Source organism: Colletotrichum fructicola (genome assembly GCF_000319635.2).
Source record: "Colletotrichum fructicola Nara gc5 chromosome Unknown KSG_Nara_v1_contig01, whole genome shotgun sequence".
In the NCBI taxonomy this organism is placed as follows: domain Eukaryota; kingdom Fungi; phylum Ascomycota; class Sordariomycetes; order Glomerellales; family Glomerellaceae; genus Colletotrichum; species Colletotrichum fructicola.
This window is the reverse complement of record NW_027094051.1, coordinates 6857766-6883669: the sequence shown is the minus strand read 5'-3', so window position 1 is coordinate 6883669 and position 25904 is coordinate 6857766. Positions and strand designations below refer to the sequence as shown.

Here is a 25904-nt window from a genome sequence, read left to right as displayed (position 1 = left end):
AGTCAATACAACACACAAAACAATGGGGTACGCGGCGTTGGTGGCTTGCTCCCCCCTACCTTTGACAACTCTCGTTGTTTCTGTCCCGCATAATCCACAAGTTACTTGAAATGGAAGAGACAACGTCGGCTTGATCTCCCGTTTGGAAAAGCTCAAGGCCAACCACGAATGGGTGTCTAGTCTAAGGTAGGTGCAATATGCAAGCACCTGTTTCTGCCAGGCTCTTCACCGTACCTGATTGACAAACACGGGATCTACATACATCCCCTACCGAGCACAGGCCTGGGCTCGCTTCAGGTTCTACTATGGTAGAATACTTCACCTTGAGCTGAGCAGAGCTGTGGACAGCTCCCGTGATGTAACTTCGTACATTGCTCCCCCCGTTGCTGCCGTCGCCGCCGCCACTGGCTGGGTGCTGCTAATTTTACCCCAACCGCCGTTCCGAAAGCAGACAACGGGCTGGCGCTGGCTGATGACCCCCCTGCACCGCCACAAGGGGGGGCCGGGAAAAACTCAGATCGTCACTTGTGCATTCTACTCTCCCCCAGGTTTTTTCTCTGCTCAGTTTCTTGTCGTTCCCCTTGATGCTGGAGCATATTTTGATGGAAACGAGGTCACGATGCCTCAAAGTAATTTCCTGCCGTCAGGGTTGTTGGGCCATGGCATCATTCCAGCTCCAGGTCACGATGGAGAGACACTGGGCATGGGAGTTCCGGGCCCCGGGGTTCCACGCACACCGTCTTTGCCCAGAGTGACTCAAAGCATCCCTACGAAAAACAGAAAAACAAAAACTCACGATACTTTGGACCGTGGTCACAACATACGTGTCCTCCCCCAGTCGCCCCCTGCGGTGAGTTCGGTTGAGGAGTTGCAATGCCGTTGCAGGAATTGCGGCATCGTAGTCCGCATTACTGCCGGCCGCCGGATTACGTATCCGTGCAGCAATCGCTCCCAACCATTGCCTTCCATCTTCCATTGCCTTCTCGTTTTCAAGACGGGAAAGTGAGGCCTCCTCCTTCTTCTCTTCTGCATCCCAACGGGCGCTCTCTGCCGCATCAGTTCCGATGAGGAATGGTCTTCTGTGATCCGTCACTTACCTTTGCTCACCTTTGCGGGAGCAACATGTTTCTTGGGGGAAAAGAAACCGCTCACTCGCCCGGCAGTTGCAACTTGATAACGGGCCAAAATGGCTCGTCCAAATCGAGTAACCCAATAGGCCATTTACGCCGTTCACGCCTGTTGTCCAAATGTCCCCGGAGGAGGCCTCTGCAAATTCAATCGACATGCCGTTTGACGGTGAGCCCAGCTGCTCGACTCGCCTTACTTCGCACATCATCTTGGAACTGTCCGACCCAATGCATTCAAACGTCGTCAACCCCGGAAAATATCAAGTAATCAACACAGGCAGAGCCTCCATGTCCCACGGCTAGTTCCCCACTTGAGACTGTCCCAACGTCAAGTCCCAAAAGTCCGCTGCTGCCTCCAAACGTGGTCCCCAACAACTGAGGTGGTCCCGAAATTGTTACACACTCTGCTTTCTTTAGCACATCTCGGGACCAAAATTGATGATGCAAGACCCAAACCGCCCAGCCAGCTCCCTCCGATGGACCACACGTTTGGTCATCCCATTGTGACAGTGAGCGTGCGAAGAAACGCCTTGGCTGGTGGGCAGCATCTCACACCCAACCCCCCGGGAGGTGCATGAGACTAGAAAGAAACCCCCCCAAGTGCGCAGATCATCCGGGCTCGGGAAAGCCTTCCAAGTTGCGGCCCACCACCCATCACCCGTCACCTCTCCGAGGTTGCAGAAACACGGGACGCAAAAAAAGACGTGATCCTGTCTCCCCGAGACTTGCGACAGGCGACGAAGACGACAACAGAGACTTACATTGTTTGGGGAAACACAAGGCATAGACTGCCTTATCCCATGGTTCAAATTGATTGATGATACAGGGTGTGAAAGGTTCCCTCACTCCCCGGCGCGGCCCAATCTCGAAACGGCACGTTACAGGCTGGTAGCTAGCTTTGCTTCAGGATCTGCAGGTCAGCCCGGCCGATGCGGGCGAGATACCGTGCCCGTCCCCGGAAGGGCAGCTCGGTCGGGAGTGTGTGAGGGATCCAGCGTCCAGTCTTCCCCAGAATCTCCTTGCCGGCAGGCCGTGATCGCCCGAACATTCGACGGGAGCGGGCTCCTCTTCGTCCGGCCATCCCATCCATCCCGTCCCACCCCGTCACCTTCCCTTTTCCCCTCCCTCCCACCAATCCTCCTCCTGCAGGTCACATCCCCATTCCCATGCCTCCTCTTCAAATGGCATTCAACCATAATCTAAGTACCTTCACCTAGAGGCATCCCCGCCATCAGCACTACCAAGCAACGCCCTCGTACCTGACGTTTATTACCCCCCCACACTCCTCCACTCGCTTCCCCGTGCCCCAGACTCGCGGACCGTCCAGCCAAGAGACGAGTCAAGCAACCCCGCATGTGGCCAGTTTATGGGGTAATGAGGGGGTAATACTGGGGTTTTGAAGGGGTAATGAAAACGCCCATATTTCGTAATTCGAGACTTTTAGCTCAAGCACGTTATTTGGAGATGAGGAAAAAAAGTTTTTCTTGCTGTCACGATGCCGATTGAGAAATAAACAAAAACATAATCAGGGCAGCGTTTTGAAAGTTGTTTCCAAAGCCCAGGTACTTGAGGTACAAAGCCCCAAAGTACCGAGTGACAAACCTCGAAGTACCTACAACAACAAACAACAACAGGTACAAAGACAAAAAACAATCCGACCTGGATCGTGGATTTTGGGGGAGACTTTGCCAACCCAAACCCACTCTGCAAGATTTTTTTTGGAGAAAAAGAGGGCCTGGGAGCTTCACAGGACTTCCATCTCCAACTCTCCCCAAACCCGTCATGTCGTCTCCCGGTAGAACAGCTGATGGGTCTTGGCCGCTTACTGGTCAGCGTCAGCATCAGCATCAGCATTTCCCTCCTCATGCCCTCTCAGATTTGAAAGCGCGCCGCCCGCTTGGCGCAGCCCGTTGTTGTGGCCGACGCGGACAATGCCCTCCTCCTTCACGCCTATCGCGGCTGTAGGTCGGCGTTCTCGCCCTGCGGTCCTTCTCCCGCGGGAGCAATCATGGGGAAGAAGTCTTTGCTGAGGGAAGGGTGAAGTCACCCGTCATCTCGAGGTCGCGTCGCGAAGCTCTGATGCTGGCACCCGTGGTCTGTGTCGTTCGAAGTCGCTCTCAACCGACCGTCAACGTTTGAAAAGACGTGGAGGAACGCATGATATTTGTCTGGCAGCGTTTAACCGAATGATCTAGCAGTTCCCCGAGCCATGGACGTCACTCTTACCCCGCCGATATTTCCTTTGTACAATCATGATGGTGATATGGATCAGCGCGACATTGACGGCGCGAGATCGAGAAGTTTCTCCTCCCAAGAGCATCGCTTCTGACGAGGTGCGAAGTTGGCATTGACTGCCAATGGTGGAGTGGTCAACTCTCCAAACGCGGAGCCGCGTTTGAAGCAACCGAACTGGAATTCTCTGATATTAGCGAGCCGCATCCAAAGGCAGTACCAGGTGTGGCTGCTGCAGAGCCTTGGCTACCCCAACGTGGATGACAGACGAAGACTGGAGATATCCAAGATCAAGTCCCAAGCTGGGATACGGCATTTCGGCTGAAGAATCTCTTGCGACCTAGTGGTCGGTTCTCGGGGCAGGCACCTGAATGGAAAGAAGAATAGCCCAAGTTGGTGGCATGCTCGACTTGTTGAGGATTGGAGATCATGAGGGGATGAGGTTTACCAGAGCCGGGATATGAACCAAAGCTCTCTACTAAAGAGAGAACGTATTCATTGCTTCCGTCTACATAAGAAGCAAATGTAGATCCAAGAACACCAATGGGCCATGCATGCTCTCAAAAATCAGAGCATCGTATGGTTGTGCCAAGACCAGCTGAACGTGCCAAGCTCGATAGTGAGTTGTGGCGTTCGCCAACCCTCAGCTCAAGCCACGCAGGCCTCGAACCTCAAAGACCTCTTTCTTATCGACGAGTCAAACGTCGTGGATATCAACGTGCTCAAAAACCCTCTTTATCCTGTGTTGATCTGATTTATTCTCTCTGGAGTCTACTCTTGCCCCGTTAGACTCTTGTTCTTGCACCATTCAGGAGTGAATGGGTCTGGCCTCACTCGTATCTGTGAGCTTTTACACATCCTCAGAATGGAATACTTCAAAAAGGCCAAAAGCCAAGTCAAGGGTGCGGTAAAGGAGGCCCAGGTCCTGGCACAACAGCTTCAGAGTCAGCATCAGTATTCCCAGCCACAATATCAGCAACAGCAGCCGCAGCAAAATAGCTATTCGACGACAACAGCACAATACCCCAACCATCAACAGCAACCACCATATCCGTACTCCAACGGTCATTATGGCAACCCCGGAAACGGTGTGAGCCAACCTGGACTACCGCAGTATCATTACGGAGGGCCGCAACATTCATACCATCATGGACAGCCTACAAACCAGGCACAGCCAGCGATGTCTCCTGGCCACTATCCGCAATACATGGCAGCTCCTCCACCACAACAGAATGCCACTTACCGAGCACCACCACCACCACCATCAACCGCTCGGCCGCAGCCGCAACCAGATCTCGGGTATCAGGGGTATCAGGGGCATCAGGGATATCAGGGATACCACGCTGCTCCTGCTCCTCCGCCTCCGCTGAACTACAATGGTCACGCAGCGCTCCAGCAGCCAGAGGCAGAGTACACGCCCCAGGAGCCTGGGCGTGGTCAGATACAGAGTTCTTCTCCAGGTCAGACGTTTGATATGACTGCAATGTCTCAAGCCCTAGGTCCCGGTCCAGGTCAGAGCCGCGATGCTACACAAGCACAACCCCAGAATCAGCAGCGCCAAGCTTATCTCCAGCAAGATCTGCCATCGCCGGCAGCCCCTCCGTCCAACGCAACCGCTCTTGTACCATGTCCCAAGTACGAGATGGCGTCTTTGGAAGTCGTGTCGTTCTACGTTCTGAGGGACGAGGTTTTGAATGCACATCAGTCATCCCCAGGGAAGAAACGGACGGATCCTGACGCCTTTGCTATCTGCAGCGCTTGCTTTGCTAGCGCAGTTGCATCAACAGGAAATGCGCAGCTCTCTGAATGTTTTCGTCAACGAGAGAAAGCAATACCAAAAAACCCCGAGACACCGAGGCAGTCCTTTGAGCAGCTCGAGTGTCGATACGCCATCGTGCTGCGCCTGCGAGCGGTCATATCTCAGTTTGGCGGGCAGCAGAAACCACCACACCAAAGCTCGGCGATGATAGATTCTCTGGTACATCTCGCCAAATCCATTTGCGAACTCGGACCCTGTGCCGGGGCAGGGCCGGTCACCGAGGAGACGCCATACTACACTTCCAGGGCGCTCGACCAGCTCGCCGTATGCAGCCCCTGCTTCGAGCAATTCTTCCGTGGCACTCCCTTTGAGCGGGAGTTACACCGCTCTACGCCCATGTCTGGATGGGGATGCGACGTCCGCGGAATTCGCGGCCACGTCTTCAAGATGCTCTCGCGGGAGCTAGACGCGGGCCCGCAGCGCATGTCGTTCGGCCGTTTCGCAGAAGCCACGCGATTCCGGCTTGCCATCGGCTGTGCAGGAGAGAACAACCCCATCTGGCCCGCGGAGTCCTCTGCGCCGCACTACAGTTACGAGCCGCACGACCTGAGCAAGGCGGGTGTGTTCTGCGAGGCGTGCTACTGGGACTTTGTCCACGGCACAGCTGTGGACCGGTTCTTTAACAACCGCGTCCGGCTCGACGAGGAATTTCGGGGCACCATTTCTTGTGACCTTGGGGGTGTGGCTTCGCGGTTTGCTATGCAGTGTGCCGTCAGGTGTGGCGACGACGAGGTCTGGCGCCGTTGCATCTCGAGAAGGGGAACGCTGCCACCTTGTGTTGGACTCGGGGGTGTCGACGAGAAGGATTTGCTGGGAAAGAATGCAGACGACGACTCCTTATGGTATTGCTTGGCAGAGCATCCCTCGATCGAGGTCTGCCCTTTCTGTTACAACTCGACGGTAGAGCTGCTCGGAGCCAGCCACCTCTTCGCACCAATCACCCGTTCTCTTTCCCCCGGCGTTATACGGTTCTGCTTTCTCTCGAACCCATCAGATCACGACGCCGACACATCAGACAGCGCCAATTTCGAGAACACGCTGGTCTGGCGCGGGCTCATTCTGCGGCGATGGCTACACCAAGGCTTCGACTCGCACAGAATCGACGACTTTGCGGGTTTCCGGAGCGCGGCGGGACTCGTAGCTTCGTGGCCGCCCCCGTGCGGCGGCTCCGAGCGGGCATTCAAGTCGGGCAGCGGCCGCAAGTGGTTCGGCAACGCCTTCTATCTCATTGGCGACAACGAGCAACATATTAGCCTCAATATGTGCGAGGAGTGCCATGATGACGTGGTCAAGGGCACAGCGCTCGAATACGACCTGTCCCACGACAAGACGGCGCGGGCGTACGAGATCTTCCCGGACGGGCTGACGTGCAACCTCGGAACGTCCCGACGTCTGCGGGACGAGCTTGCCGCGTCGCTGAAGAAGGGCACCTTCGTAGACTTTGCGCATTACTTCTACAGGCGCAAGGATGTCTCCGAGCGCAAGAGGGCGATTGACAAGCTCTGCCAGGAGCAGACCGTTCGTCAGCAGCAGATGCTTGACGCGGTCAATCTTCAGGGCCAGACCGCCGCGCTCAATCTCATGCAGCAGCTCAACGCCAATACGAACGCTGTTATCATGGGCGTCGGCGGGTCTGTCTCGGCCGCCGCGGCGACGGACTACGGGCAGCGCTTCGGCAACGCGACTGTCGGGTATGGACATTTGACTCACGGCTCAGCGGCGGCTGCGCAGGCACACCACGATGCTCAAAACATGGCAGCAAAACAGCGGCAGGGTGTGAGCGCTGCGGACTTTAAGCCTTGCGGTGATACCTGGGCTGATACGCAGCAATTGTTAGCCTTGGCCAAGGCCGTTGAAGAGGAGTGGAAGGCTGTTAACTAGTTAGAATGAATATCTCTCAAGTATTTTGGAATAAATTGACCAGTAACCCTCTAATGAGCAGGATGAGCTATTCATAATGACTGGCCGCCGAATACTCAACTTTGTATCGATTATGCTGAGGAAGTTTCATAGCCCACTCAGTATGGAATTTTATGATTATTTCCGTCGATGATGCCTTTTCTTACTTGATGTTACGATATTTTTGAAAAGCATCTAGCCAATGAGACCTACCTCAACATCAACTCGCGTAAGACGAGTTCATTACTATATATGGGTCATCCATAAAGGACGAAGCTGAGTACATTGTGATATTGGAATAAGTTAGCACCTCGCAATTCAGAGTTATTTTTCTTGGTAATTACAAACCTTCAGTGTTCAAAAATACTTTGATCGAGCAAGCTTGATGTCTCATCTCATAAGGTACCTCAATGCTTCACAGTGTTACGTAGGTAGGTAGGTTGTGTTGCTGAGAGCCCCGCAGCAGCTGCAGCGCAACCTCTCATTGGACTGTGCGGCGCCCCGGCGCGCGAATATTCATTCTTTTCGGGGTTCTCTGGCGCATCATGACTTCACTCCTCAAATCCAACTCAACACCAGAACTAAAGATTGAAATTACGTGCCTGAGCTGGAGATCAGGCTTCGTTTTCTTGCGATTCGCGATCTTCATACAAACTAGGACACATTCCTTCTGCCTCATCCAACTTTTTCGTCAATATAACTCGCATTTTGCGGCTTCACCCCTCTGCTTCTGAGTCCACGCACCCCGCCTCCTCACACTTACTCAACATCAAGCCAGGAAGCTGTTAGTCAGTGGCCGGTACAACTTAGTGTCACTCCGAAAATGGATACCTCCAGCAGAGCATACGCAGAATCTCTGGATCAGAAGGACGCCCTGCGGCACACGCGGGACGAGTTTGTCATCCCGACCAAGCAAGAGGTCACCAGCAAGACCCTGGCAAAGAAAGGTCTCTCCCAACCCAAATCAGACGACACTCTCCACCCTCACTCTCCCAGCTTCATAAATCACCAACAATGAGGCTAACATCCTGTCTCCTGTAGATGAGGGCTCCGAGCAGAAGCAGCAGAAATGCACCTACCTCTGCGGCAACTCTCTCGGTCTGCAACCCAAGCGCACGTCTGAGAGGATACAGCAGTACCTCGCAACATGGGCGACACAGGGCGTCCAGGGCCATTTCAAGCCGTTGGACGACTCGCCCCTTCCGACATGGCTCGACGTTGACGCCAAGGCATCCAAGATGATGGCTCCCATCGTCGGCGCCGACCCTTCTGAGGTCGCTGTGATGCAGACGCTCACGGCCAACCTCCACCTGCTGATGTCGGCCTTTTACAAGCCTCAAAAGGACGGCCGGCACAAGATCATCCTGGAGAGCAAGGCTTTTCCCAGCGATCACGTAAGATCCTGTCGCTATGAGCAAGTTCCATTCCTAACAAACAGAGACAGTTCGTCGTCGAGACGCAGATCAGACACCACGGCCTCTCCCCGGAAACCTCCATGGTCTGCATCGAGCCCAAGGACGCCGCAAAGGACAGCACGCTCAGCACCGAGCACATCCTCTCTGTAATCGCGGAGCACGCCTCCGAGACCGCCCTGCTCCTCCTGCCGGGCATCCAGTACTACACCGGCCAGCTCCTCGACATCCCGACCATCACGGCCTTCGCGCGCAAGCACTCCGTCTTCGTCATCTGGGACCTCGCCCACGCCGTCGGCAACGCGCCCCTGCGGCTGCACGACTGGGACGTCGACGCCGCGGCGTGGTGCACGTACAAGTACCTCAACGGCGGGCCGGGCTGCATCGGCGGCGCCTTCGTCCACGAGCGCCACTCCCGCGTGACGACGGCCGTCTCGGACCCGGACGCCGCGTCGGGGTACACGAACCGCTTCGCCGGGTGGTGGGGCAACGACAAGTCGTCGCGCTTCGTCATGGCGACCAAGTTCCACCCGGCGCCCGGCGCGGCGGGGTTTCAGCTGAGCAACCCCAGCGTGCTGGATATCACCAGCCTCTGCGCGTCGCTCGAGGTGTTTGAGCTGGCCGGCGGGGTGGTGCCGCTGAGGGAGAAGTCGCTGCGGCTGACGGCATATCTGGAGGGCTTGCTCGATGGGCTGCCGGAGGATGTGCAGGCGTTGATCAGGATCATCACCCCGCGGGAGCCCGAGGCGAGGGGTGCGCAGCTGAGTCTGATGCTTGCGGATGGACTGCTGGACGGGGTGATGGAGTACTTCGAGGAAGAGGGGGTCATCATTGACGAGAGGAAGCCGAATGTCGTGCGGGTTGCACCGGCGCCTTTGTATAATAACTTTGTGGACTGCTTTGACTTTGTCGAGCAGTTTGCAAAGGCCCTGAGGAAGGCGAACAAGAGTCCGTAGGATGGGAAGGTGAATCAAAGAGCAACATAACTGTTGCGTTGCATTTCTGGCTCCGTTTTGAACCCTGTGCGGCTGGCGGCGAGTTCTAGATGGAGACATGACCAGTGAACGGCAAGATCGATATTATCAGGGCGGTATATTATCGCAGGGAGGAGCACATCGTGAGCTGGACTAAGTACTGGTGACATCTGATGGGAATATCATAGTCAGTTTTTGATTTAGCCTGGCTCGTTGAGAGCGACAACATGTCCGGAGCTGAAACCTTGATCATTACACTCTTTCTACAGCGGCATCTTCGATGAAGGAGAAGTCATGTCGAGTACGTTCTCCAAAATCGAGATGGATACATCATAGCAGCAGAAAGAGGGTTTGAAACCAAGTCGCTTTGCACTCAATACCGCCAACATTACAGTGATCACCCTATGCAAAAGAGTTTTACTATCCGGCCGGATGCTTCTAGCTAACTGGGTGAATAACCACCTGTGAGCTCTACTGAGGATAATTACTTTTACTATGATCGATATCTTAGCCGTTGCTATCGTTATTATCGATGTCTTCGTCGTCGTCGTCGTCGTCGTCGTTGTTGTTGCTGTCTTCTTCTTGTTATCGTTTTAATTTCACCTTGATTATTCTTTTCGTACCTACTTATTAATACTGGTATCCTATGATCACTATCCGCCCGAATAGCAAAAATAAAACTATGCGAATATGATGACAACACCGAGTTCAGCAGCCAAATTTTCAGGAGTCTCTTGATCGAGGCACGACCAAGGTTCAAAATGTTGGTCTTGTGAGAGCCATATGCTCCTCCATCTGCACCACGCCAAGATAGGTCTCTCCCGAGGACCCTTGATCTGAAGATCGCTCTTGGCTCGCGGCATCGGCATCCGAACATTGCAGGATGTATGCAGGTCGGACTGATGTTCGGCAACATCACTTACGTCGTCGCAAGACTTGTGTCACAAAAATGCGGGAATGAAGCCTGCGGCGCTGGAGATGCTGCGGAGTCGTTTGAGCGACGTCTTCTATGACAACAGGATGCAGAAGAACGATGAGCTGAGATGTTTGGGGTGATGGATGGGGATGTATCTCTCGACACGGTGGTTTCCGTCACTGTTTGATATGCGCAGGAGTTTACGGAACAAGTTATGTGTGGGGCAGGTTCGTCGTCACAATATGTCGTCAGTCTATAATTGAGACCTGGGAATATGACGATAACTTGGGACGGGGCGGTTCGTCAAGACTATCCGGATGGTTCATCGTGAAGTGCATCTTCAAGGCTCGGCTTTGTCATTTTCTTCTCTTGAACGTCATCATGATGTTGGTCTCAGTTGCTTGTCATTACTTCAAATCCCTGGAGATCATTGAAGGGTTCAAGAGCGAATCTGTGGCAAGGCTCAAGCTGTCATATCAAATGCTTCTCGTTCTCCAGACCAGGGAGTTGCGCTTCTGCTTTGAACCGTACGTGTTTAAGACCGGTTTGACATCGTTCTCAAGCCTCGAAGAACCGCCTGTAGCGCTATCTTATCATTCCATCCAGCATCATGACAGGTCCATGGGCAGCTCGCATGGAGTTAAACACGTTTGCTCTTCAACAATAAATCGCATGTTACGGGACCGACAATTTCGAAGTAGGGTTTTTTCTCCCTGCTACAATACAGGCAATTCGCCGCAAGGCTGCAAGGAGCTGTCTCGGCACCGAGAGACAGGTCCCAGGGAGAAACATGACACCATTCCTGCGCCCTAAGAGGCAGAACCAGAACCCTACCCCCAAACGTGCTGACTGACCACCCCCGGTAAGACAACACATGCATAAATGAGTCGAGTCTTATCGCGAACTTGGCACTCCCGCAAGGGCATCAAAAACACCCTCAACAGCCCTTTCGGATGATCTGTCTCGAGCATCCGAAGATGGAAAAGCTGTCTTGAGCCTCTCTCAGATCGTGATGACCCTCAAAGCTGGACACAGCTCGGTTGTGCGGGCGGATTATCTGCATTTTCGATGAATCATGGCGGCCTCGATCATCGCATCTACAAAGACCGAGTATCAGATGGCCGATTGCCTCTTGCCCTCCAATGTTTTTACCTTGCTGCACGGGGGCCGTGGGGGTTTGGAAGTTTGGGGAGAAGGGGAACGAGCGTGAGAGAGTTGCGATTCCCGGGTCTTCGGTCCCGAGAGAGCTGGGTTTCAGATGATGAGGCTCTTGGGGAAGGTTTGGGGTCCGCTGCCGCGGTAGGGCAATTGACTTTCGCCTGCGAATCGAGAAAAAAACAACATTTGGGAGCTTCGGGCTTGAGCCTTTTTTTCTTTTTTTTTTTTTCTTTTTCTTCTCTCCCTGATTTTCCTTCGCGCTCCCTGCCATAGGAAGCTCCCGGGCGATGGCAAGGACATGACCCTGCGTGGGGTCATCAGCAGTTCAAGCACAGCGCCTCCTGGAGTTGGGGGCAGAAGTCTGTTTGGCCACTCGGTCGTAGTAATCGTAGTAAGCTGACTGGGTTTAGCCGCGCGGCCGCCAAATGACGTTTTGAAGTCTTTGTGTGCGGTTGAGAGGCAACGACACGGTCTGGGAACAAAATCTGAAAACAGCATTGCGTGGAATGCGGGTGATTCTGGAAGGGGTTCCTGCGAAAGAGGATGGCACGTTGTGGTCATTGCCGAGGATTCTTTTCCGTCAGGGAAATCATCCCGACGATTGTTTTGCTTGGCAGGAGAAGGGGGGATACGCGAGTTGATAGGATGAGGAAGCCATGGTAAGCGCCATCGACGCCATCAAGTCGGGCTTGTTGTTGCTGGAGGAGACGGCGTCGTTTGCAGCTTGTAGTGGGGCAAGGAGTCAGAAGCTTGGGGAGCTTGCACCTGGGGAGAGCTGGGAGCTGGAGTGTTTTGGCTTGAGCCCAGACGTAACGGGCCAGCCGCTCTGACGCGAGGTCTGGACACATTGGTGATGGCGCAACTTGATCGTTGCTGGGGGTGGTTGCGTTGGTATTGTGTTGTCGAAGCACATCACAAACACACGGAAGGGTCTATTCTCGATGCGAAAAAGAAGAAGCAAAGGGTTCAAACGTGGGAGGAGGCAACCGAGGAGACATCTCGATGACCGCAAACGTCGACGGGATGAGGCCGTGGCAGAGGATCTGCGTCAGGGTCGATACTCGATCCGTGTGTTCCAGAGGAGGTTTTCCTATTGCAGGTTTGCAGCTGTCCATTTGGTCTCCAGTATTGAGAGTTCCAGTGGGGGCCGGCATTGGTCCCCGGAGCCAGTCCAGTGGGAGAATGGCGATGGGTGGCATGACGGAGGATCGTGATGTCTCCGTCATGCATATGAATTGTTTAGATGAATCCGGACGATAATATATGACGGGCTATGCGTGTGCGGAAGTGGGAGGACGGAAGTTGCGACGAAGGTGGGCGGGAGATGTTTAGTCACCGGAATAGGGGGATACTCGTCAACACACACGGCCCTTTGCGAGATGGGAAGTATCCCGTTATAACACTCCTCCAACGAAGGACGGGAGCTTTTCCATCTTCAGGTAGTGAATCTTTCTTCCCTTCTAACTTTTCTTCTTCGCAGTTTACCGCCTAGAGGTACACCTTATTAACTACTATATAACTCTAATAGGGAAATATATAGAAAGTTATAGTATAACCTCTATAACTAACCTATAGGGTATATAAAAAGAATTTTTAAACTACTTAGCTAAATAGAAGTAACTCCTTATAATATTATAGCTTAAATTTAAAACTTTCTAAAATAAATCTTATATATACCTCCTACTTAATTAATATAGCTTTTACTACTAGTAATATTAAATATCTAAAAAAAATTAATTTACTATATATTTAATAATAACTTAGTTATATCTTTATAACTAAGAATAATAATATAGTATTTATATACTTCTTTATAATATATATTAAGTTCTTAAAAAACCTTTAGAACCAAGTTCTCTATTAATTTAAATAGAGATTTAAAAGAATTACTAAGAACTTAAAAAATAAGAATAATATAAAAGAGATTAATAAGATATTTAATAAGAAATATAGCGAATAGCTCTAGGAACTAATCGCTATTATTACCCTTATCTAAGGATATAGTAGTTAAAGAGATTAGCCTAGGTTAGGGTAGAGGAAAAAAGGGTTCTTATGTTCCCTTTAGTTATAACTATAAAAATTCACAAAAGAATTCTTCACAAAATGCTTCAGGTAGTGAAAGCCCAGGCTGGCCAATGCAAGAAGTCGTTTTTCCAAGTGGACAGGGCCGGGCCCGAGAGCTTAATGCCCCTCCCAACCAACCCAACCAAGGAACCAAAGGCCAGAACTCAACAGGCCCCCTTCTTTTTAACATTAGGAGGTATTACGCAGGCCAGGGAATATGACTAAAGACCCGGACCCCGATAACGGTGCTACATTAAGACGTTGCGGACGGGCAGCGCAACATCTAGGAGAAGGGGGGACAGGAGGGGCACCAGAAGAAAAGAAGAAGGAAAAAAAAAAAAAAGGATAGGGTACGATGGGGAGGGGCTCGGAGACAGCTCCTGAATGCTTGTCCAAGTCATGATACCTCATAGAGTAGCATCTGGCTAGAAGACTATGGTATCCTGCGAAATGACTGGCTGAGGGCCCAAACTGCACATGCTGAGGAACTGCGGTATGATATTGGTATGTAACTGGTAACTGGACACTGGACATCAGCAGAAAAAGCCGGCAGGCCCCTTGTCGAAGCCCAGTTGTTTCAAGTCCATCCCCCCTGGCCAAACATCGTGCAGGGAATCTCCAAAGACCAATTTGATCATCATCCACTTCGCTGGGCTTGGGCCGAGAGCGAGCGAGCGAGCGAGTGAGCCTGAGAGCCAAGGAGAAGACGATGAGGAAGGCAGAAACAAGAACGAGAGATGCAGTTACGAATACTCTGTCCGGGATGAGATGCTCAGTGCTGGAAAAGGCGAGAGAGACACGCAGTTGGGCTGACGCATCATTCCCCTGAAAAGTGACATGCCAAACAACACCACACACACCACACGACACAGCATTTTGGGGGCTGCATGTGTGCCTGAAATTGGGTATGCACAGCGTCTGCACCTTCGTACTCCTGCTGCAATAACTGCATCTGCTTCTGCAACTATGACCAAGGAAAAAGCAAGCACGTTTCCTTGCCTAGGTAATGACTGAGAGTTGAGTACGGAGGATACCTGACGCTGCTTCTGACCACCTACGGCTGTTGTATCCGAACCTTGGTCCAATCTCTCCCGTCTCCTGCAGTAGCTCTTTCTTTCACATTATTAGGTAGATTGGATTTTTTGTTCGTCTTGACATCGGGAGCATAGCAAAGGGGTCCTGGCCAATTTTTTTTTTCCTCCTTCGTGCCGCCTTCGTCATATTATTCACCAGGCGCACAAACACACAACTTTTTGGGCAGATCCCTCCTACAAACAACTACCTCACTCCAAACCCGCCTCCACGTCTACCTCTCGCCTTTCCTTCCGTTTCCTTCCTCCTTCTCATTTTTTCGCCAATACCTTACCCGGACCAACTCTTGGGCCATCCTTGATGAGAGCCTCATAATTTTCTGTCGCAATTGACGATCCCAACCACTCTCCCCCGCCCTTGTTCGTCGCTCTTTACCAACTTCATCCCGCTACTTTTCTTCTCTGCCACCGTTACCGTACCGCACCGTACGCTACGGATACCCAACCTTCTTCGCCTTACTCGCCGGGCTCGCCTCACCTCGCCTCAGCGCCTCCTTCACCAGTGCGCCGTTCCCTGTTCTATTCATAGCCCGGCTCTTTACCAGCCCAGCCTGGCGAGCCATTCAAACCAACCCCCTCCTCTGTCGACACCAAGCATCGCCGTCCTGGACTGACCTGACAACGGTCTGGCTGCAACCGACGCACCACGCGACACACGGCCACCAACAACTGCATCTGCTACTCCTCCGCGCATCTGCGTTTTCCCTCGCCTGATTACGGATCCTGTACTTGACAGCAAACACCTCGCGCAATTGATCGAATCCGTACCCAATTTATCCAGACAAGCGACATCCTTCCCCGGGTCTCTTCAATCGCAACGCCGACGCCCGGCCTAATCAACCACCACCCACCCGGGACGACACACCCTGGCCGCCCCGACGACAATCTCGCGCCGCTAGAACCAGAACCTGGCCGCCCTTTTTTTCAGCCGACGAAACAGCGGAGTCGCAATTTCACCCCCCGTCGACGCCCACCAAGCACCAAACAGCCAGCTCCAAGCCTCTGGTCGTCTCCAGTTCAGCGCAGCGACATTCTCTCCCATCGTTGGTCGCTGCTGCGTCTCCCTCTCCGTCTCCGTCTCCGTCTCCAGACCACCCTCGCCCGTGTCTTGGCATTCTGTCCAACGCCCCGGCTTTTCCTCACCCTCGCTCCATGATAGTAGTACTATCCGTACCGCCCCTACGTCGTCTACCAGGGTCTCATTCTGCCATTCTGACGGGCCCAAGGGGGTTGGCGGCCAAGCGCTGAGAAAAATACGGATAACCCAGAGGAAACTGTGACGACGCACGCCTGCACGACACGAATATTCTCTGTACCACCAATACTACGACACGAACCCCCAAGTCCCTGACGCTCAGGAGACATCTCGTCACAACAGCCACAATTCGAACATCCCCGACCCTCTCGGCTGGCTCCTCTGCTGGCCCACGACCTTAATCCAACATGACAAGACCTCACATTATTCGCGCTGGTAAGTTTATGCGACCCAAAACACCCGCGCCTACTCCCATTCCTCCTGGCGCATCACACTATTCTCCCCCCAAAACGCAAACTTCTTCCCCTTTCCCAATTGGCCCTGGGCTTCTCTGTGTCTGAGCTTAGCCTGAACCCGTCTTGGTCTAACGGCTGGAACCGCGGCCGATCAATCTCACAGAATTCCTTCCCCCCCCTCTGACCAGGAAAAAAAACAACCCCTAATTGCCTGCTCCGTTGCTGGCATGTCACGCTGACCTCTTGCCTCTTTTGTCGCAAAATTAGACACGATCGACCTCCAAGATCACGACGCACCCTCAGCAAAAGATCATCCCCGAGGCCCACACGGCTCGCTTGGTCCGCATCAGGCTGCGACTCTCCAAGAGATCGCCCAAGAATCCGCCGAAATACAAGCGCGCAGCCCGAGACTCTCCTTCACAGACGGCGACGACGACGACGTATCGGATTCAGACGACCTCGCGGACGAGGTCTCCAAACGGCTCAACGGCGGCGCGATGGACGATGCAAGCAAGAAACAACAAGATGCGCTGGCCATCGCGCAAAATGGAGGCACATCGGGCAACTCCGACGACGGAGACATGGACGACACGGACGAGAGCTTGGACGACGACATGATGGACAAGATCTCTAGTTCGCCTTCGATTGAAGATGGTGGGTGCAATTCGATTACAATTCCACATTCCTGGCCACGGAGAGTCGATTCTCTGCAAGCAATGAGAGATCGCGCTTCTCCTGTCTCCCCTGCTTTCAGCGAGGCCATGTCCTCTTCTCCTTACACCGAAACTCCTGAATATCCACCTACACAACACTCCTGGCAGCACAGCAAGGCTTCTGCGTCAGCAACCAGTCATCATCATCTTCGCGGTGAGTATAACGAATAGGATCGATATACCGACGACGACGATCGATACGACCAGTTCTTCGACGAGCTTTACGAGGAGTTAGGCGACGATGCTGGCGGTAGTCTCTTTTACGGAAAAGATTGGGAGGAGGAGCGGAGCGACAAGTTTGAGGATAAGTTTGGACTGGAGAGTGTAGCACAGCATGGGCCGATAGTGGTTCGTCCACTTCGACTCCGCGGATCTAGCTCCGAGGATTTCGCGCAGCGTCGCGCTGAGATGGAGTGGGCAGAATGGGACGAGGCGGCCGAAGCAAATCTTGACGACGAACACGACGAACACGACAGCGATTTCTCGCTCATGATACCCTACGAACCCTCGATCGAAGATGATGATGACGAATTTTCTTTTTCTGATGATTCTAGGTTTATTGCTGGCGGCTGGGGCAACGAGTGCTTACACGAAGCAGAGGACATCGATTTCGAATTTGTCTACGCTCTCCACACCTTTGTCGCGACCGTCGAAGGCCAAGCGAATGCTACGAAGGGAGATACCATGGTGCTACTAGATGACAGCAACAGCTATTGGTGGCTGGTGCGAGTGGTGAAGGACAGCAGCATCGGTACGACCCCCGCGTACCTTGCGTCAGCATTTCTAACAAAGGTCTAGGTTATCTCCCGGCAGAGCATATTGAGACGCCAACCGAGAGACTGGCGCGCTTGAACAAGCACAGGAATATTGACGTAGTCGCTCCCTCCCAGGAAGAGATGAACCTATCTGACTTAGATCAGCTTTCCGCTACAATGCTTGGAGACCAAGCTGGAGAGAAGTCCAAGAGCACGTTCAAGACGGCTCTGAGGAAGAAGAAGAAGACCGTCGCGTTTGCACCACCGACGTTTGTCGACTACTCGGACATTGACTATTCTTCGGATGAAGAGGATATGGAGGAGATGTTCTCTCAGCAGCAGGGACAGCAGCAACAGCAACAGCAGCAACAGGCTGCCACCCAGCAGTCAACTGAGGAGGCGGAAGATGAGACGGCGAAGGTCGAGCCACTGAAGCCCAGGACGATCAAGGAAGTCAAGGTTGCGGAGCCGGCCAAGAAAGAGGAGGTTGCAGAAGACGACGGGAAGCGTGACAGCGGAGAGATATTTGAGAAGCCAGAGGGCCCGAGTCGATCGAGGAACGGCACTGTCAGGAACACCGACTCTTTCTTTAAGGACGAAACGGTCGAGACCAAGAAGATCACGCTTACGCCTAACTTGCTTCGCGATGACAACAGCTCACGACCCTCGACGACGGAAAGTGTTAAGCAACGACCCAGTCTGGACAAGTTGGACAAGGAGCTGCAACCCGACAAGAAGGATGACAAGAAGAAGAAGGATAAGGATAAGAAGGAGAAGGACAAGAAGCCCAGCGCCATCCGGAGCTTCTTCTCGCGTAAGGACAAGAAGAAGGTTGTGGACGATGACGACGAGTCCTTTGGCAAGAGGTCGATGGATATTGTTACCGAATCACAAGACCGGGAGTCTGAGGAGCAGCCGTCGTCGCCGAGAACAAGCGGCGGATCTTCAGGCGGGCCCGAACGGACAGCAAGCAAGCTCACGAAGCAACAGCCTAGGGTGGAGCCATCACTGTCGAGGAAGGGGGCAACAACGCCACAAAAGTCTGCTACCCGTGAACTTAGCGAGTTCATCTCTTCTGAAGGCCGACCCAACAACGTGTCGAATGTGCCGCCAGCCTCTATGCGTATCGTCGAGGACGATTCTTCCGATGCCGACGCCGAACCGAAGAAGGCCGAGACCAAGCACTCGCAAAAGTCGTCCTTGTCCAAGATCATGCCTTCGAGAAGCAGCGAGCCCAAGGAGCCGAAACCCCAAAAGGTTACGAAGGCTAAGTCGCGTGTGGAACTCGACGATTTCGACTCATCTGGCGAAGAGATTGACCCCAGTGGTCCCTCTGTGCAACAACCAGTTGAGGAGGAGCCGAAGGACGAGAAGCTGGTCCGCCCGGTGCCAGGTGCTTTCCCCGATAGCTACATGAGCGGTCAAAGCGCCCAGACCGACAGGACAATCACTCCTTCGCAGCCTATGCCCCAACCCCAGCCCACCGCTGCGGATCGGGAGAAGGATCGCCTTTCCGAGTCGCCGGTTCAAGTCTCTCCAGTTACGACGAGCAACCCGCCTGCGCTCATGGTCGACACCTCCAGTCAGGATGGCCACTCCTCATCGCCATCGCCAGAGCTCATCGATGCCGATGAGGTGGGCAGACATCGCGCTCAGGATTCGATGACTGCCAGCTCAACCTCAACAGGAGGGAGCACCACGGGCAGTAGCTGGAACGACGCGAAGCTCCGAGCATTCTTCGACTCCAGCTCAGACATCCGTGACATGCTGGTCGTTGTGTACGACAAGAGCGATGTTGCTCCCGCAGGACCGGATCATCCCGTCGCAGGAAGCTTGTTCCGCGAACAGAACGCCAAGTTGGCAGAAATCACTACAGTAAGTGCATCTATCCATTTTTGGTGATGCGTCACGACTAACCAGGCCCAGCAACTTGACAACATGCTTGGCGACTGGCTAGCACGCAAGCAAAGACTTCGAGGCACGGTCTAAGGCGTGCCTCCCTTTACGAACATCAACTTTGTTTTTGGGGACAGCGAAATGTGTACAGTACCTTTCTTGACTTTGTTGGCGTCCTGGAACGAAACGGATGGAGGGTTTACGGATTGATGGACGACATTGAAAAACGTGGTCGCTGATATGAACCTTAGCACCATGGATACTTGTGCGCGGATTTGCAGTTTTCTGTTTCTTCTTTTTTTCGACATGCGTGGACATACCAGTCTGCACGGTTTGTTCTTACCTCGTTCTTTTTTATTCTCTTTTGTTTAGAAACGCTTCGCTTCCACAGCGTCGCGACATAAGCATCAGCTTTGCATAGGTGTCTTCAGCCCGCTGGTGTGGGCTCCGAGAGACAGATTAGGCGCAACGCCGTCTAATACCACTTGGTTCCATCTGCAGATCCGATGACTTGCATGCTGTGCTGAACCGCTTCATGTGACTTTCGCTGCTGATCGGCACAACTTATTGTTGGAGATAAATCACCAGACGCATGTCGAGTTCCATTCCGAGTAAAACATGCAGTTGCGTGTGGTGGAACCCGACAGCAATATCCGCAGGTGATCTGCGGGATGCCGGGGTGGTGGAGTTAGCCTCCGCCCAACTGCCGGCGCGCAAATCGTCCGATCTGTGGAAGCCGGGACCCCGCATTCCCGCCCTTGCCGTTTCCCTCTCCTCTCCCCTCCGTCGCCTTTAAATACCGCCCATCCACCGGTAAGTGAGTCTGTGTACTGATCTGAGTACCTTAATTTTAGTGCCTGATTCTGACCAACGACGATACTCCTGGACCTGCGTCAGTGAGATCCAATGGCCAGCCTCCTCACGAACATCCTCGCCTTCATCACTGGCCAATGGAGCCTCATCTCCCCGGACTGGAGGGACCCCGCCTCCCACGATCCCAGCTGGTACCGGTACGTCCGCGCCAGTAAGTCCAAGACGATCTTCCCGGCGCGGGTTCTGCCAGATCTCACGCGCGGGGACGTCGCGAACCCCTCGGGGCTGGTCACCGGCGAAGGCGGGCCGACGATCCTCACCCGGCTCTCCGAGTCTGATGAGATTCCGTCCGTGACGGTGGACTTTGGACAGAACACCGTCGGCATCGTCTCCATCTCCTTTGCCGGGTCTGGAACGCCGGACGGGGCGGGTGACGCCGCAAGGCCCGGGATCCGGCTGGCGTTCTCCGAGACACTGCAGTTCCTCAGCAACGTGAGCGACTTCTCGCGGTCGTATAACGGGGACACGATCACGCCCGGCAGCGAGCAGATTGCAGTCCGCAGTGAGCCGTACGTCTGGACCGCGCAGCACGGGTGCCAGTACCCGGGCGACGGCGGCGGCAAGGGCAAGGTCTGCGTGGACGGGCTGCACGGGTTCCGGTACCTGCGGATCTACCTGGACGCGCTGCCGTCGGACGCGCCGTACACGGCGCCGCGCGGGCAGGTGAAGATCGCGTCGGTGAGCCTGGCGCTGTCGGCTTTCCACGGGATGCCGGAGACGTTCCGGGGGTGGTTCGAGTGCAGCGACCGCGAGCTGACGCGGTGGTGGTTCGACGGGGTGTACACGAACGACCTGTGCATCGACACGTTCCGGGCGGAGGACATTGAGCCGCGGGACGCGGACAGCGAGTTCCTGGAGGGCCGGCTGGTGATCCACGACGCGCCGAAGCGGGACCGGGACCCGTATGTCGGGGACCTGGCTGTGGCGGCGCTGACTGCGTTTCTGTCGCACGGGGGCCTGGTGGCGGAGGCGAGCGGGAATGTGTTGGCGGATCTGGCGAGGCGGCAGAGGGGGGACGGGTGGATTCCGCCGGCGAGCATGTGAGTTTGGGGGTTGTGTTTGACGTGGAGCAGAGGGTTGCTGACGGTTTGCAGAAATAATTACACGCTTCCGCTGTTTGATTACCCCCTTTGGTGGGTTGTCTGCAGCCACGATTATGTGTGGTACACCGGCGACGTGGGCTATCTCGAGACGTACTACCAGAATCTGCTGGCTGTGATGGATAAGTGGTATCCCTCCGTTACGAACCCGGACACGGGTCTGGTCACGAAAGGGCTGAACGGGACGGGCGGGTACGGCGACTACGCTTTCCTCCCAAGGCAGGGGCCGGTGACGTATTACAACGCTCTGTACGTGCTCGCCCTCCGGCGGGCGGCGGAGATGGCGGCGCAGCTTGGGAAGACGGCGGACCAGGAGAGGTGGAAATCGCGTGGGGACGACGTTGCCAAGGCGCTGGCGCAAAGGAACTTTGACGAGAGCGTCGGCGCATTCTACGACGGCACGACGGGGGCGGACTCGGACTCGTACGTGGCCGCGCACGCGCAGGACGGCAACAGCATCGCCATCCTCGCCGACGTCGTGTCCGGGGACAAGGCCAAGGGCGTGCTGGCATACTACGCCCGCGCGGCGTCGCGGGCATACGGCAACGCGTTCTACGACTCGGACGCCGTGGGCCAGGGGTTCAGCCAGCGGGTGTACGCGTTCGTGTCCTACTTTGAGCTCGCGGCGCGGCTGAAGGTCGACGACGGGGACGGCACGGCGGAGGGCGCGGTGGAGGAGATGAAGCGGCTGTACGGGTGGATGGGCGGGCAGGACCCCGGGGTGACGTTCTGGGAGGGCATCGGGCCGGACGGGCGGCCGTATGAGGACGGGTACACGAGCATGGCGCACGGGTGGAGCACGGGGATCGTGCCGCTGATGAGCTCGTATGTGCTCGGGGTGAAGCCGACGAGTCCCGGGTTCAAGACGTGGAGCGTGATGCCGGTGAGGGCTGGGTTGAGGTGGGCGAGGGGTGTGGTGCCGACGCCTGAGGGGCAGGGGGTTGGGGTCGAGTGGGTTGATGAGGGTGGGGGGAGGTTCAAGATTGCCGTTCTTGCGGAGAGGGGGACCAAGGGGGTTGTTGGTGTGCCGTTCGAGGAGGGGATGGTGGTTGAGGTTGATGAGCGGGTTGTGTTTAGTGGGAGAGTGAAGGAGGGGAGAGTTGAGGGCAAGAGGGTTGTGGTTGACGTTGAGGGGAAGGGATGGGAGACCAGGACGGTCGTGACAGTAACAGCACTTTCAGAGGGACTTTAGGTAGTAATTCTCTTACGGGTGCAAAGCACCTCAGTGTCTATAGCTTCGACTGTCTAGTAAGGTTTACATGAATGGCTTTAATGTTTGAATAGGCAGCAAGACCGGCCTCGCCCAATTCCCTGCCGATTCCGCTTTGCTTCACACCACCAAACGGAATGCGCCAGTCGCTGTCGTTGCTTGAATTGATCCACACCATGCCAGCCTCGATTCTCTTGGCCACGGCATGGGCACGGGTCAGATCTGTGGTGAATAAGGCGCTTCCGAGGCCGTACTGCGTATCGTTGGCGAGAGCGATGGCATCATCCTCCGACTTGAATCGGCAGATGACGACAAACGGGCCGAAGACCTCCTCTTTGAAGACTCTCATATTAGGTGATACCCCGGTGAATACCGTGGGTTCGATGAAGTACCCGCTACCATCAGGCTTGGACGGCCGGCCTCCCAGCTCAAGCTTCGCACCCTCTTGCTTGCCGATGTCGACGTAGGAGAGGATCCTGTCGAACTGTGCCTTTGTGACTTGGGGTCCTTGGAAAGTGCTTTCTTCGAAGGGATCGCCGACTCTGGAGACCTTTTTCACTTGTTCTCTGAACGCTGCCAGGAATTTGTCGTACACGGCGTCCTGAACCAAGATCCTCGACGTTGCGGTGCAAATTTGACCCTGGTTGGACATAATACCGGCATGGGCCCAGTGGACGGCAACGTCCAAGTCAGCGTCATCAAACACGATGAGAGGGCTCTTTCCGCCCGTCTCGAGCGTAATGTTCTTCAGGTTGTGGCTTGCCATCTTCATGATTTCCTTGGCTGTGTTGGTAGAACCGGTGAATGCGATCTTGTCGACGTCCAAATGGGACGCGAGAGCTGCGCCTGCGACGGCTCCGAGGCCATTTACGATATTGACCACGCCCGGCGGGAAGCCTGCCTCGATCACGAGGTTGGCAAAGTACAAGATGGAGAGAGGAGTCTGCTCTGCCGGCTTGAGGACGACCGTGTTGCCGCAGGCCAGGGCTGGGCCCAACTTCCATGCGGCCATCGCGAGGGGGTAGTTCCAGCTGTGGGGAATAGTCATCAGCCATTTGCTCTTAGGATGATCCCTTCAAATATCTTAGGGTCAGAAAGGGGAGATAGGAGTTCTTACGGAATGATTTGGCCACAAACTCCAATAGGCTCGCGGACAGTGTAGGCGAACTTCTCGGGCGTCGTCTCAATCACCTGCCCAAACACCTTGTCGGCAAAGCCGCTGTAGTATCTCAGCGTCTCGATGGCCTCGGTGAGATCCTCATTGAGCGAGACTAGGTACGGCTTGCCGTTGTCCCACGTCTCAATCGTGGCCAGCGTCTCGCGGTGCTGCTCCATCAGATCGGCGAGGCGCGTCATGAGCTTGCCGCGGTCTGAGGCGGGCAGGTCTCGCCAGCTCGGGTGGTTGAGCGCTTTCCGCGCTGCTCGCACGGCTCTATCGACATCTTGGCTCGTTGCGGCGTGGACGGATGTGATTTCTCGCTCGTTTCTGTGCCGAATGTGTTAGTCGAAAGGATGAAAGGGCTTCTTGGTGGCTGAGAGCATCTTACGTAGGGTTGATACTGGCTATCTTTCCGCCGTCAGAAGACTCAACCCATTGGTTGTTGATGAACAGTCCTGTTGGTTGGAGGTAGGTTCTCCCATTGGGGGCAGTGAGCTTAACGGAAGCCATAATGTGTGTGCTGGTAGGTGCGATACAAGAGATCCGAGTAAGTCTGTCCCCAAGAAATAAACGAGCTGCCTCGGGACCGTGCAATTGACTTTGATACTGCTCACAACCCAATGCACAGCTTTCAATGCCGGCTCCCTGGACTCTAGATTGGCGCTGTTGGTCACCCACAAAGTCACACATTGCATGTCACAACCTCATCCACGAGGAGGGGCAGCCCGGCCCGGTATCTATCCCACCGGCGCGGAGGGTAATGAGTTTGGCGCCTGCAGAAAGCTCTGAAATAGAGTATCATGACACATTTCGGTCTATCGTACTCGGAGCGAAGAACGTATTTTGGTGCAGGTACTTCTCGATGGTTAGTGGTGCCCGGTGAATTAGCGTTTATCATGATGAAATAGGAAAGAAATTTGGCCAGACTGTAACCTTGAAACCTGCCGTCCTTCACGACTCCACCTTCCAGGGTTCTAGCTCTAGCTCACCGAAGCTCGGCCGACGTGGGCAAGGATTCTGCTGCCGCACAACCGCTTTGACAAGCAGACGGCGCGATGCTGAAAAGGGAAAGAATTTGGGCCAAACTCGAGTTGCGTCCAATGTCCCCAATCTCTCCGCACGAGATCGACTTTTCCCACTTTCCGGCTAACATCCCGCGGCAAACGACTTATCCACCCTCAACTGCGAACCAACAGTGCAGCTGTGAGGAGTCCCATCCAGCTCTCAGGAGCTTCCACAGTGCTGATACAAGCTTTTCTGGTGGAGACCGCCCAATTTTCCTGTATCTGCGCGGCTATATTTCCTGTGTACTTGCTTACTCTTGTTACAGATAATAGTAGCGACGACGACGAAGACGACGATAACGATAGAAGCGACAATAACAGAAGCGACGACGATAGAAGTAACGACGACGACGGTAAAGTAGAGCATAGCCACAGGAAAACTAGCCGGCCGCTTCGTGAATACGAAAGAGGAGTTTGGGTAAAGGATCTGGTGGAGACGTAGTTTTGATCTGTGAATACCCTCGAGGCACAATATGCCCAAGGCTTTTTGCAAGATAACAAAGACAGAACATCCAGAGTACAGCGAGCAAAATGATCCTGAGCTTCACAGATGATGCTTCCTTACAAACCACAAGCTCAATATCAGGGGTCAAATCAATATTCGGTGTCAGAAGGACTGCTTCAGTCCAATCACACATACAATGCGAGCAGCTTCGGTTTCATTCTCTCTTAATTCCAGTGATCTATCCGTACTCTTGTATCATGGCTTTCCATTAATATTTCAGCGTGAAAACTACAGCTCTTCTGCCTTATCAGGTCACCCATGCAAAGCGGAGCTGCCATGTGGGTACAAAGGGGAAATCACTATCAGTTCGTCCAACTAACTCACTTTGCTCTGGTGTGGTTAGGCTGAACTGCCTGTTGTAGTCGACGTCCGGGCCGGGCTAATAACGTAACTGACTCGACACGACTGGCTCTCCCAAATCCGCGGTTCTACCCCACGATTTGAAA

At 54.3% G+C, this 25904-nt stretch overlaps 6 protein-coding genes across 6 annotated transcripts; 4 read left to right on the top strand and 2 right to left on the bottom strand.

Moving 5' to 3' along the window:
* Nucleotides 1-2949: 2949 nt before the first annotated feature.
* CGGC5_v001955 (uncharacterized protein) lies at nucleotides 2950-3447 on the bottom strand (the record flags this gene model as incomplete). Its single annotated transcript, XM_066150903.1, has 3 exons — nucleotides 2950-3086; nucleotides 3254-3295; nucleotides 3354-3447. 3 exons carry the CDS (start codon nucleotides 3445-3447, stop codon nucleotides 2950-2952), a joined length of 273 nt encoding a protein of 90 aa, XP_066009872.1.
* Nucleotides 3448-4224: 777 nt separating this feature from the next.
* CGGC5_v001954 (uncharacterized protein) lies at nucleotides 4225-7059 on the top strand (the record flags this gene model as incomplete). The annotated part of the gene is made up of 1 exon (XM_032028972.2): nucleotides 4225-7059. One exon carries the CDS (start codon nucleotides 4225-4227, stop codon nucleotides 7057-7059), a length of 2835 nt encoding a protein of 944 aa, XP_031891312.2.
* An 841-nt stretch (nucleotides 7060-7900) lies between these two features.
* On the top strand, nucleotides 7901-9445 carry kyn-2 (Kynureninase 2; the record flags this gene model as incomplete). Its single annotated transcript, XM_032028971.1, has 3 exons — nucleotides 7901-8024; nucleotides 8119-8471; nucleotides 8522-9445. 3 exons carry the CDS (start codon nucleotides 7901-7903, stop codon nucleotides 9443-9445), a joined length of 1401 nt encoding a protein of 466 aa, XP_031891311.1.
* Nucleotides 9446-16135: 6690 nt separating this feature from the next.
* On the top strand, nucleotides 16136-19640 carry tea4 (Tip elongation aberrant protein Tea4; the record flags this gene model as incomplete). Its single annotated transcript, XM_032028969.1, has 6 exons — nucleotides 16136-16163; nucleotides 16451-16837; nucleotides 17495-17647; nucleotides 17695-17768; nucleotides 17817-19526; nucleotides 19578-19640. 6 exons carry the CDS (start codon nucleotides 16136-16138, stop codon nucleotides 19638-19640), a joined length of 2415 nt encoding a protein of 804 aa, XP_031891533.1.
* An 813-nt stretch (nucleotides 19641-20453) lies between these two features.
* Nucleotides 20454-22712, top strand: CGGC5_v001951 (uncharacterized protein; the record flags this gene model as incomplete). Its single annotated transcript, XM_032028968.1, has 2 exons — nucleotides 20454-21460; nucleotides 21515-22712. 2 exons carry the CDS (start codon nucleotides 20454-20456, stop codon nucleotides 22710-22712), a joined length of 2205 nt encoding a protein of 734 aa, XP_031891534.1.
* Nucleotides 22713-22749: 37 nt separating this feature from the next.
* Nucleotides 22750-24399, bottom strand: CGGC5_v001950 (putative aldehyde dehydrogenase-like protein; the record flags this gene model as incomplete). Its single annotated transcript, XM_032028967.1, has 3 exons — nucleotides 22750-23761; nucleotides 23848-24216; nucleotides 24278-24399. 3 exons carry the CDS (start codon nucleotides 24397-24399, stop codon nucleotides 22750-22752), a joined length of 1503 nt encoding a protein of 500 aa, XP_031891541.1.
* Nucleotides 24400-25904: the final 1505 nt, after the last annotated feature.